This window comes from Syngnathus acus, chromosome 2 (genome assembly GCF_901709675.1).
Source record: "Syngnathus acus chromosome 2, fSynAcu1.2, whole genome shotgun sequence".
Lineage (NCBI taxonomy): Eukaryota > Metazoa > Chordata > Actinopteri > Syngnathiformes > Syngnathidae > Syngnathus > Syngnathus acus.
In genome coordinates this window covers 14,964,853-14,977,753 of record NC_051088.1, presented here as the reverse complement: position 1 = coordinate 14,977,753, position 12,901 = coordinate 14,964,853, and the positions used below count along the sequence as shown (strand labels likewise).

The 12,901-nt window shown below is 38.9% G+C and overlaps 2 protein-coding genes across 2 annotated transcripts in view; both read right to left on the bottom strand.

The window, feature by feature from the left end:
- On the bottom strand, positions 1 to 7,650 carry LOC119116942 (transmembrane protein 47-like). The gene is made up of 3 exons (XM_037242772.1): positions 7,278 to 7,650; positions 2,804 to 2,944; positions 1 to 1,708 (listed from the first exon to the last, which is right to left on the bottom strand). The coding sequence occupies exons 1-3, from the start codon at positions 7,504 to 7,506 to the stop codon at positions 1,530 to 1,532; spliced, it is 549 nt and encodes a 182-aa protein (XP_037098667.1). The 5' UTR covers positions 7,507 to 7,650; the 3' UTR covers positions 1 to 1,529.
- Positions 7,651 to 11,681: 4,031 nt separating this feature from the next.
- Positions 11,682 to 12,901, bottom strand: part of LOC119116938 (cilia- and flagella-associated protein 47-like) — a 30,512-nt gene continuing 29,292 nt past the window's right edge. Inside the window, exons 66-67 of the mRNA XM_037242758.1 lie at positions 12,556 to 12,724; positions 11,682 to 12,480 (exon numbers count right to left, since the gene is read on the bottom strand). Coding sequence (XP_037098653.1) covers positions 12,307 to 12,480; positions 12,556 to 12,724 — 343 coding nt within the window. The 3' untranslated portion in view covers positions 11,682 to 12,306. The remainder of the gene's footprint in view (positions 12,481 to 12,555; positions 12,725 to 12,901) is intronic.

Genomic DNA, 12,901 nt, shown 5'->3' with positions numbered 1-12,901 from the left:
GTTTTAAAATATTTTTATTCATAATTTGAAATAATACAGTGCTATTTTTCAACATTGTATCTTTTACTTGGGAGCTTTTAATGCAAGCCATGGTTAAATATAATTATATGAGGTGGGCCATTAAAATTCCTCAAGCTGGATTTTGGACACCCCTAATGTGCGTTGAGTTTCCACAATCAAATTTCTGCAAACAATGTTTATTTAGAGACACGAGGAAACACAGACATATTTTGTGTATCAGTATTTCACTTAGATTCTTTAGCACAAAAACTTGTCACTGTCCCATATTGACATCACGGTCTGTTGGCAGAGTCTAAGGCTGATCTATTACACCGCTTAGCACACACAAGAGTTGTTCCGAGCTAGCTCCTATCAGGTGATACTGCACCCTCTTTGACCGTGACCTGCACTGAGCTGTGGCATCGCTCAAAAGTGATGAAGGTCAGGTGAGAAGGACGATGTCATGATATGAGGTATCGCTTACGGAGGATGACTGTCATCTCGAGTAGCTGCATAAAACAAAAAATGAAATCACACCTACTGTAGTGTTGTTTGATGTCATTTCAATTTAATAGTTTCGACATGTTTGGAAGTAAATATATTTGTGTGGGGCTGATCGATTATGAAAAAAATATTAATTACGATTATTTTGGTAATGATTGTAACCACAATTATTCAAACGATCATTTGTGCAAAACAACAAAATGTTTAAACATTTAAAAAATATAAAGATAAATAAATTTCTTTGAAACCCATATTTTGGACCAAACTGAATTTATAAAATGATTTTTTTTTTTTTTATTTAAAAAAAAGTTGCAAATGAATAAATTCAAGTATTGTTTTGTTGCGTATTAATGCATTTTGATAATGTTTTTTTATGATTATGTCAATTTTACAATCTTGGAGTGTAATAATTGTAATTGTAATTAAATTTTGATTAATTGCACAGCCCTATATTTGTGTGTTGTCTTCTTTTGCCCATTCAGTGGTTCTCAAATTTTTCACACCAAGCACAAAAATACGAAGCTGTCTACCAGACACTATCCAGCTTTCTTCTAGACAAACGTACCTGCTGATTTAATTAGCACAACGGCTTTCAATGAACGTGTTCACAGTTTTGTGACAATCTGACCGACCTTACGGGAGATGAGAGCAGACCGGCCAGACATCAAATCGTACCGGCTCTGCGCGTGTACCCTGCAAGGTTGCTACGGTGACTGAAACTTGAGTCAATAGATTGGCAGAGAGGAACTTCCTGGAAGTGTTAAGTCCATTATGAGGATGAGGATGGTCATTCTGTACAGATTTTCTCTTTTCTGTTATTGATTACGTATGTTGGGGGATAAGTTCCGTGCTCACCCTTCCTGATGGCTCAGCTCTCCGCTGACATGACAATAGAGGCTACAGTGTGAACTTGTGTACACTAGTCTCTAAGAGCTCTTGGCAAATGAGTAATTCATGTGGATCAAACCTCCCCCATCACATCTCCCGCTTTCTCGAAGGCCTCTCCCTAGCATGGTGAATGGGAGCTAGTAGTACTCCTCGTAGCTCTTGGGGTTGAGACAGTAGAGGACGCCACCGCCGAAAGCGAAGATGGTCCCGCCCCAGGCCAGGCCGTAGCCCCAGTTGAACTCGTGGTAAATCTTCAGGTTGATGCTCTCAATGAACTTGATGGGATAGAGCACCAAGCTGCAGGCCTGCAGAACCACTGGGGAGAAGATATTGTCCTTTAAAAAACACGTCAAGCCATTGGGGCTGAGCTGGCAAGAGGGATAAAAGTGCCATTTCATAAAAACGTCAGAAAATGTTCATTATCAAAAAATTGCACACTGCATAATGGTTTGTCATTAGCATCGATCAATTTGGACTGTGGGGAGGGACGTAAACAATGAATGAAGGAGAGAATGAAAGCTAAGGAGGATGCAAGAAGAAAGGAAGGAATCAAGTCAGAGGAAGATAAAAAGGGTAGAAAATAAGGGACACAAAATAAGCAACAAATCAGAGCCAGGTAGCCGTTAATGCAATAATATGGGCACCGCGGTCACCACAAAATCTGCAAACTATTTACCTTCAATTTGATTAGAATTTAATTAGTACTATTGACTCTTAAAACGGAAAAGAGATTTAAATGCAAATCAGTGCCCAATGACCAATTAAATGAAAATGGCTGAAACTAAAATAGAAAAAGAACATTTTTGTTAAAATGAAATAAAAAAAACGAGAAAGCTAAAAAACATAAATAATGGACTAAGTACATTTACAACTAAAACTAACTACTCTGATTATGAACATGTTTTTTTTTTTAATTACTTTTGTTTGTTTGTTATTGTTATCTCCAAATACTTTTGTACTTTTTCCAGCATTACTGTGCAGCCTTACAGAAGAGGGAAGCGTGAGCAGGCCTTTAGGAATTTTTGTTTCCTAAAATCTTGCGCTAACAAACCTGCTGTAAAAAAAATTACTACTATCAACATTTTTAAAACAGAAGTCCAAATGATATAAAAACTATGATGAAACAAGTAAATAACTATTTAATATGTACAGTAGGTAAGTGGGCTTAGCTTTTTTTTTTGTCAAGCTTAAACCTACTAAGTCGATGTCTGCATTGGCCTACTCTATACTTTTATGGAGGTACAATATATGAAGGACAGAGAACTAAGATGCCGGAAGAAAAACAAGAAGGACATTTACAGTATAAATTTTACTTGACTATAAAATGTGTAGAAGAGGGTTTGCGGAGAGAGCTTGAGAGATTGCGGCCACCTTTGACCTGGAGGTGTTGCTGTGATGTGTGTCAACCCACCTGTAGCAAAGAGCATGAATGCGACAGGCCTGTAGAATCGCCGTCTGGTGCCGATGCCCACGGCCACCAGAGCCACCAGGAATGACAGCAGCACCAAGGCTCCGCCTCCTAGCAACAGCGCCAGTGTGGCAACCTGCCAGTCTGGAAAAAGGATGGAAGGAGGGTGGAAACAGAAGAACAGTAAGATGAACATTGCTCGTCAACAATTTAAAGGAGATCTTTGATAAAAGATGGAGATGATCTCATATGGCCACCATGGATGTGGATCAAACACAAGTCAAATTATTTATGCAAGGTTAACCTATCTGAAATGCATGCAGCTCCTGGAAAATATCTTTGCCAACTTGAAAAGTCTCATCATGCAATAAATAGCAATGTTAAGAATCCAAATTTGAAATCCAATCTTTCCATTCATTATCATCGGCTTTGAAGTCACCTTCTTTGAAGGGCACCGAGCCGTCTCTGTGCTGTGCAAAGACGTAAGGTCTTTTTGAATGACTTAAAATCTTCTTGCCAAAATCATGGCAAAGTATGACTATATTCTATTTATGAAGGATTTATGGTGTTTGGTCCGAGTGGCCTTTACACGCCCCACCCTGTTGACTTGACCCCCCCTGGAGCCTTCTTAAAAAGCCAACAGAACCCAAAGAACATTTTGTCTCCTAGCTTGCCGTCAACTCTGAGCAACTTTAATGTCACTTTCAGTCGACAGACAGCAAGTGGCAAAATGTCCGACCCTGACATAGATAAAAACGGGTGCGTTTTCTATTCTACAAACGCAATATTCATCGGAATGCTGTGATTAGAGTGGCTGGGGTGCATAGCCCATATTTTTGTGAAGAACATTTATGCCTTGACTTTAAGTGTTCAGTATTGACCCCATATGTCAGAACAAGGTCGACAGTACGATTATGACACTCGGTGGCTCCATCTACTATCCGAGAGACTGTCTCGAATACCAAAATAAAAGATGAGCTCATGCTATCATTTTGGAGTTCAAACGAAGTCACCCACGAGAATTATCTTTACCTTGACGGGAGGTTGAGAAATATGTTAGGTAGACAAGCACATGAAGCACGGAAATGGAATAATATGAAGCGCTAGGGGGAAGGTAGCAAATATAAGAGGAAAACAAGGGTGGTACCCTTACAAGGGCAGAGAGAGGGCAGCATGAAAAAAGATGACAGGGAGGGCAGACGAGACAAGAAAAAGCGAGGTGAAAGAAAGGTAATGAAGACAGTGAGCACTTAGTTCACTTAGGCTGACAAAAAGCCTGCGCTACAAAATCTTTGCTAGCCATATTTATTTATATATAGTGGGCAGGGTACCTTGGTGTGCACTTAAATAGCACGCAGACCTTGTTCCATATCCCGACATCAAGCTCTAGTTTCTACTGTTCCCTTCATCTTTTATCAACCTAGATGGAAGCAAACTCAAAAGCCGAGATGTTGAGGAAAAAAAACAATATCAAACAGTTCATAGTTCCATTTCTTAGGAATTAAGTCAGTGGCACTATTTCACTGCCTTTTCAAGCTATTTCTGATGGAACTGACTATTTTCAGCAATATTTAATTAACTATTTCTTTTTCTACCTATACTCTATTCTGTCTTCCTGGAATGACACAGTTTTAAGTAGGGCAGGTAAACTGTTACTTGACAGTGGTGTCAAAATTTAAAATTCATTTCAAGAAATAAGCAAATCACAATGTATTAGGTGCATCCATTACAGCCTTATTTTAACATTACCACAAATAGTACCTATGTGTAGCACTAGAAAGCACCTTATAAAATATGAATGAAGGAAGGCAGGAAATAAAAGGACGAAAATAAGAAAACACAAGACAGCATATTTTCTGTATGCAAATAAACACTGCACCTAACATCCCCCAAATGCAGGATCAAAATAATTTACTGCTATTGATTTGAATGTGATGTAACAATGCACGTATGTTGTAATACCAAGAATAGCATCTCACAGTGACATGAGGTCACGCAGAATTTTTTTTGCGTTGTGCTCGCCCCAAAAGCATTGACGCTAATGTACCACAGCTGAATGCATCACTTACCGCTCCATCTTTGGCTGCTACAAATAAAAAGAGTCAGGTTCTCTGCTGGCAGGGGAAGGCGAGTGACTGGAGAAGGATGATTAGATTAAATGGAGCAGATTGGCTTGAATTTGAAACTATTTTAAACAGTCACCTATGACCTCAAAATATCAGAGTCAGAAAACACCATGGAAGATCCATTACCATTAATAAGACAGTTTATGTCTTTGTAAGAGTGCGTTCATCAGAAGCTCCCTCTAGTGGAGGAATCACTTCCTCAATAGAGTTCAGTTGTATTTAATCTTAAATTTAATACCGTTGCATTCTGATCCCAAGAACTGTTTATTTGAAAATAAGTAACATAAGATTTTCTTGCAGTCTACTGCATATTCTTTGGTGCTTGTGATTTAAAAATATGTACGCACAATGTCACAAAAAAATATTGATTGATTGATTGATTGATTGATTGATTGATTGATTGATTGATTGATTGATTGATTGATTGATTGATTGATTGATTGATTGAAAATGGTATAGAATGTGAATGAAAAGACTGCTTATATTTTTCTGGTATTGTTAGAACAACTGTCCTTCATGTGCATAGCAGCTCTAGAAAAGAAATTACTCTGAGTGCCAATTAAAGGATGAGCACAAGCTGCCAGGCAGCCAAGTCGCCAAGGGAGATGGCAAATGGCAGTGAGCAACTTGCTTCTTTAATATCGTAGTGCAAAAGGAAAAGGAAAGGAGGTGCAGGGTTGCAACAACAGAGAAATCAAAGTATGACATAAAATATTCAACTCACCCTCACAGGAGTCTGTCCACAAATAGGTCAACTCAATATGGTCGCCTAATATTGGTGCGCATGCACACGCACACTCACACACGCACACTCACACGCGCACGCACACACAAACAAACCCAGCAGCAGACAAATGCATATCAATGGAGTCTCCAGGTAGCAACAGTGGATTCTATAACGGTAGGTCGAATAATTGCAGCATATTAGAATAGATCTTTATTGTCATTGTCACACATGTACAACGAAATTTAATATGGTGTTCTTTCAATTAGTACCAGTCGGCTCCCACTTGGCAGTGGCGATAAATACAGTTTTCTTTTTAAATACAACGCTATGTTGTATCAAAAAGGTTCACTAACTCCACTCCTGTCATGTTTCTGAACAGCCGCATCGCAACGAATCAGAATGTTGCAAAAAAGCTGAAGGAGACGAAGAGCTCTACACAAAAAGTCTTATTGGGAAATAATTTGGGAAAGGTATATAATTATAGCATATTATAATCGCATAAGTGCCTATGTCATTTTGGAGTGTTTTGGGCAAACAGGGGCGTGGGATATTCTAATAATCAATTCATCGAATTATTTTAAAATGATGCAGTGCAGAACACAGTAATGATGATTCAGTTAATAATTTTGTTTGTTTGAAAATAGGCAACATTGTTAAGTTCTGCTTTCAATGTCTTATTGTTAAAGTTGCTAAATATAGTAACAGAATTCACCAACAAAACCATCCTGCAAAACAGTCAAGGTCTGTCAAACTCCTGTCCGGTCCATCGACTTCTATTCTAACACCGATCCAGAACGTTTCTGTCAGCTGTCATAAATCTATACCCAAAACAGTTCCAACAAGTAGTGGACCTTCAACAAGCAAAATGGTGAAGTGTGTTAGGGAGTGTATCAAGTCTTTCACTGCGATGGCTGACAATGCAGCCTGTCTGCAAGCCTTCTACAACTCCGCACATCATCTAAATATATGTGGGCAAGTGTGGGCGTGATAATCACTGTCTGAAAATATCAGAACAAAATTCGCAATATTTTTTATTTACTTGATGTCGTAAGGTTGCCTGAGTGCCTCATAAAAGTGACATTCTGTCACTTGTATAGGATGCATATTAATGAGACAAAACCGATCTTTAAAAGCAATCACTGATCAGCGCTGGTATTTGTTTTGCAATGCAAGTGATCATTAAAATGTCGGACACGGAAGAGATGGATCGGGAGGGGTGTGGCATCCGTAAAACGTCAATTTGGCAAAATTGGGAACGCTTTGCTTTTTGAAAGTTACCTCCTGTTTATTCGCAGCCACGTTGTTAGTGGAAGCATGCAGATCAACTTGCGAGATAAATATTAAATTCATTTTTTCCCCCAGCTTCCTCCCACATTCCAAAAACATGCACGTTAGGAAAACTCAGAAAGGACATGCAAACACATATTCGAACCCCCAAAATCAAAAAATGCTAATTATTGGTCTAACTTGCAGGCCCGTAAAATCCAAAAAGTTTCGGAACCCCTCAACAATACAATTATGAAAAGGGGGGAAATGATATTGCATTGTTGGAATGTGTCCACTTGCGTCCAAGTGTATCTAATGAGGCATCCGCAGGGGTCGCCCTCCTCTCTCTCTGTCTCACCTGAGCTTAGCGTGGTGTTGCACTGCCACTTGTCGGCGCTCGTCGGCTTCCAGCAGGACTCCCACAGGGACAGGTAGTACTGGTCGTCAGCCGTCACCCACGCGGGACTCATCACGGCGCCCACATCCAGGCACAACGCCAGGAAAACGCACACCAGCCCCACCAGCTTGAGCGGTGTGAGCGGGGATCTGCGCGCTGACTCCTCCGTCTCGGTGACAGCCGACGACATGGCGTGGGCCGAGGATGCGAGGAGAATGAAAAAATCCCGATGAAGACAAGTCCGTTGTTCTTCGTGGGTGTATCCCGCACGCAGGACGGGACGTGTGCCTGCCTTGTGGGCATCACCGGAGCTGAGCAACGGAGCTTGATAGGCTAACCTGAAGTCACTGACGTCACTGGTCCCTAGTGGTAGGAAGTAACCCAGGTATCAATATACTTCGTTACGTTTTTCAGCTACTGCAAGTTAGTTTACTTTTTACTGTAATGTAATAAAGTGCAATGTTTTTTTTCCAGGTATTTATTATTTTTTAAGTTGACACTGCATGGTCATCAGCACATTTTTATCAATGACTGTCTCTCCCTAAATGTTGATTTAAAAGAAAGGTCTTTACTTTTTTCCCACCACATCAGCTTTTTGAGGTATTTTCATTTTTAATCTTTAAATTTGACCAATAAAAGGCGCAATGCACATTTTACCGCAAGGTTTCATTTAAAGCTACGACAGAGGGGGGAAATAATTCTAGTGCTGAACCTGACTTTTAATTCATGAATATTGTGAAATATATTACAATGTATTATTATTAAAATTCTATGTCTGTCTGTCTGTCTGTCATTTTTATTGTTAACTCAGTTAATCACACATTTGTTTTGTAAAAAATCCCTTGATTTTTTGTGCCATTATTTTAGCAAATTATTATACTCATAATATGAAGAACAGAATTGATTTTCTTATGCAGACACAATTTGAAATTGAATTGGATTCAATTTATAAAAAGTCCGACAAATGGCCCCTCAACAGTCCATTCTAAGAATTCAGAATTTGGGCAATTTAAAAAATATATATCATGCATATGAAATGTAAACAAAGACTCAGCCTATAGTGCAACAAACCATTTTTAAACGAACTTAGCAACAGTAAAATGATCTTGATTCACCATATTAACCATTTATTTCTAAAAGCGGAGGAACTCTCTGCTTAACAAGCCCAGACGAGTGTCACCAGTGTGGCGTGCTTGATATTTAATTCCAATCTCGCAAGATCCGGTGAGGTGTTGGAGTTTATCTATGGTAACAGTATGTGAAAAGAGGACACATTTCATGAGCCTTAATTACGCAATTAAAAACATTTATTTGTTCATTGGGGGGTTGCTTTGTCATTTTTGTTAGGATTGATATGACCTGACAGTGGTGAATCAGTAAAAAAAAAAAAAAAACACTGTCAGAAAATTGACCTTTGTCTCCCTCCTGTACCTCTAATTAGGTTTTTGAGAAACCACTACACCCAAGGAAAAACAACCAATCAGAGAGGGAAGATGGAATTGATGAGTTGTCAATCAATTAGTAAAGTGAGGCCACATTCAAATCTTGCAAGCAGTTTTAAACTGCTAAGTCTCCCTTTAAAGTACTAATTTGTAATAATTGTATTTGTTATGGGCTGACTTTGTATCAGCTCAGTTGAGACAACGTTTTACCCCAAATAAAATTCAGAAGTTCTGGTAAACATTTCCTAACTTTTTTTTCATTCTTTCTGGCAAAAAAAGTTGAAGGTTTTGCTGACAGCAATTTTGAACTGTTCAGGATTCCTTCCATCTTGTCAAAAGCCCTATTTCCAGCAAAAGAAAGAAAAGAAAAACAGTCCGACTGGCCTTTGTAGAATTACTTGCGGTCAGTTGTGCCGACACAACCTGTCATGTGGCAGGAATGTTATGCTGAGGGACGGCAGACAAAAAAAGAACACTATCGAGATAAACGTCAACTGCTAGGTGGTAATGGGGTGAACAAGTCAAAGGCGCATGCCAGAACAAGGATTCGAGCATGCATCTTGAGTACTTGCTGACAAACCAAGGCAATACACAACCAAGCCAACCCACTACCTCTTTTTTAGCAGGTGTGTTGCCATAGCAACAGATAAGCCATAAGCAATTAATGGATGTTCTGTTTCCTGGAGTATAATAAGAAAATAAGACAATAAAATCCCGATCCAATCGAGATATGGCAAAACATCAACCCAAAGAAACAAAAGCAAGGCAATGCAGGTGACTTGAAATAACTCATTTTGTACTTTAATTTTAAAGTTCCAATTGTGTGGCATTTTTTGAATCGCTACAACATGCTGTGCTGAATTAACAGATATTAAATTGGTTTTTAACTCAATTTCCAACCGCACTTGCATATGCACATACTGTATTATGCATACACAAGGCTTTCATCTCTTCTCAGCTCTTCTCTCGTGTACAAAAAAAAGGTTCAGGCATGCTTCATTGCACTTGTGTGTGTATGTCAAGGACGATCGTTATGATGACTTAACAGATTTGCATGTGTGTGTGTATGCATAAGTTGTCTGATAAAGAGCTAGAATTCTAGCAGCAGGATATGAAATATGCTAATGAACCGAAATAATAATCAGCTATCATCGCTCACTGTCAATCTCTCTCTCTCTCCCTCTCTCTCACACACACACACACACACACACACACACACACACACACACACACACACACACACACACACACACACACACACACACACACACACACACACACACACACACACACACACACACACACACACACACACACACAGTTTACACGCCACCTGTAGTTACATCATTTCATGGTCTGGCGTACTCTGTATGTACATACAGGCCTGTCCAAAAATTATCGGAACACCAAGGTCAATCCTTTGTTTTTGTTGTATACTGAAGACATTAGGTTCCAGATCAAAAGATGAATAGAGGACCAAAGTCCGGCTTTTATTTGATGGCATTTCCATCTAGATGTGTTAGGCAACTCAAAACAGAGCACATTTTGTTTGAAGCAACCCACTTTCCATGTGAGCAAAAGTACCGAAACCCATTTGATGTCTGTTGCTCAGTACAGCAGTAGTTTGTTTTTCTTTACATTCCAAATTGTTGTATTGGCTATGGCCAATGTTTGTGCAACAGCTTTGATTAATTCTGCCTCTTCTCTCAGCTTCAAAAAGTTTGTTTTTCTCCCATAGACAGCTTTTTGGTGTTTGTGTTTGCTAAACAGTAAATGCCGTTTTCACAGGTGAAGCTCAAAACAAACACGATCAAACATTTAGGGAATCAGTCTAAAAGGCAACAAACACTCATTAGTCTCATTCCAATACTTTTGCTTCCTTGAATAGTGGGTGGCTTCGACCCAAAAGTGCTCTATCCAGAGTTGTTTACCATATCTAGATTTAAATACCATGAAATAAAAGCTGTACTCCCAAACTTTTGTCCCATATCCATCTTTTGATCTGAAACCCATTAATGTCTTCAGTATACAACAATAGAATTTTGGAGGACACTATATACATATTTGTAATTTTTTTTTAAAGATGGCGGGGAGTTATACAAGCAATTAAAAGTACATTTTCCAAAATGTATATAGTTTTCAACACGACCCAACAAATTGATTGGAGTTGTTCTTGTTGTTAGTGATATCCAGCAGAAGATGAAAGTTAGCAGAGATGAAACTTTTCAGTTTTCTATCACTGATAATAGGGTCGAACTTCAAACGCAACAAAGTCTTGTGGAACATCACACATTTTTGAGGACACAAGATACCTGAGGTCAAACCAGTATAGGCACGTCTATTGCATCACAATTTTTATCTTCAACCTTTGGTGTCACATTACAAAGTATACTACAAGAACCCCCCCCATACACACACACTCACTCAACTAAAGTGATTTATTTTATGGAAAGCAAGTTTTCAGATATGATTTAAAAGCTCTCATTTTAAGGGACGTAATTTATAATGTGATTTAGAACAATGTTATTATCTAACAAAGAAGGAATAAAAGATGTAACATTTAATTTGAACCGAGGCAGTAACTAGTATATCATGGCCATTTTTTTGATTTCCTGCTCATCAAAGTTGACTGTAAAACCTCTGCAATCTTAATAAAAGGGATTCATTTTAAGGCATGTTAAATTGAAGTAGTCATAACAAAAAAAACATAATCACAAGAATTCAGGAAAGATGGACAGTTATCCCTTACCACTTTGCGCTTCAACTTTTGTGTCTTCATTATTTTGTGGGGCTTTATCAGAAATTAATGGGAAAAACAATTTGCGGCAAGCCACAAAAAGGAGGGGTCTCAAACTCATAGATGAGGGGCTATCAGAGCAAATTAGATGTCAAGTGAGCCAGACCTGTAAAATCATCACATCAATAACAAGAAGTTTGTGTTTTAATGCAGAGTGAACACTGTGGCACAAAACCTTAATGGGCATTTAGAACTCAAGAAAACTGTATCACACTTTAAAATTGAATTACCTTAAGATCTCCATGTCTATAATATTCTTAAAATTGACCTGGAACCAAAGTGTAATAAATGAATCGCCTGAAAACACAGTTTATAGGACTATACACCCAATGCAAGTTTTCGTAGCTTGTATTAGTTGTAATTTCTCACACCCAGGTTCATCATGTGAACGGGTTAAACCTCTTAACGTAATCAATCCAGACAAACGTTGAGGGAACCTAGGCCTCCAGTGGGTGCAAAAAATCAGGAAAAAGATTAACCTTCAATATTACTGTGATTACAATTAAAACTCGTTATTACTATTAACCACAAAAATGGAAAAAGTAGCACATTTAAACACTTTAAACTAATGGCCACTTATCATTGCTACAAATGAAAGTACTAATTAAGCCCACTCTCCTCCTCAAGCTGATTTGTACCTCTGTTGGGGGTGAGGCAAATTCAGAGAACTGTGTAAACTTGTTAACATGAACTAAACCTGTGCTATTTAATAACGTTTGACACCTCATGTAATGACAAAAAAGGTGAAGAGTTATTTACAAAATTTCAGCGGTGATGACTTTGCCAGGGCCGGAATACGAAGGTTCCTTGTTACAAAGTTGGGATGCTGTTCTCTAGTGGGCACCGGAACCGTGTTGTTAGGTGACGTTTCAATCAGAGGAGGCGTCACACCTCTGATGTCATACTTCCACAGCATGTCCGTTGCCTGTGGTAATGATTGGTCAGCTGTTTATCATGCAACTTTCATATACAGTGTGGTGTAAATTCTACATTGAAGTACCTGGATGGTAAGTCTTGCGTTGTGCCTCTTATTTTTGATGGCGGGGGTGAAAAACACATTGATGAGGGCACCGCTGGAATCAACAGGCGGCAACATTCCAGAGGTTGGAGTTACAGCAAACTCACTGCTGCTGCCTGGCAGGAACGTTGCAGTAAAGGGCTCCGGCCTCCTGAAAATTTGAATATTCATTGAAATTAGACAGAAGGACAGATAAGGTGGGCAGTCTGACCAGAATATTATCCCAGTAACTAAGCATATTTATTCTTCCATGATTAGCTGGGCTACATTGATGATCTTAATTTTTAACCATGGAATGGCTCTTGAGGGAAAATATGTACTGCAGTAT

What these genes read in the sequence shown, in the direction of transcription:
- LOC119116942 (XM_037242772.1), bottom strand. Translation starts at nt 7,506, where the DNA reads ATGTCGTCGGCTGTCACCGAGACGGAGGAGTCAGCGCGCAGATCCCCG. An exon ending in CAACACCACGCTAAGCTCAG is followed by an intron (nt 2,945 to 7,277) that starts GTGAGACAGAGA and finishes TCCTTTTTCCAG; the next exon opens with ACTGGCAGGTTGCCACACTG. An exon ending in ATTCATGCTCTTTGCTACAG is followed by an intron (nt 1,709 to 2,803) that starts GTGGGTTGACAC and finishes TCTTCTCCCCAG; the next exon opens with TGGTTCTGCAGGCCTGCAGC.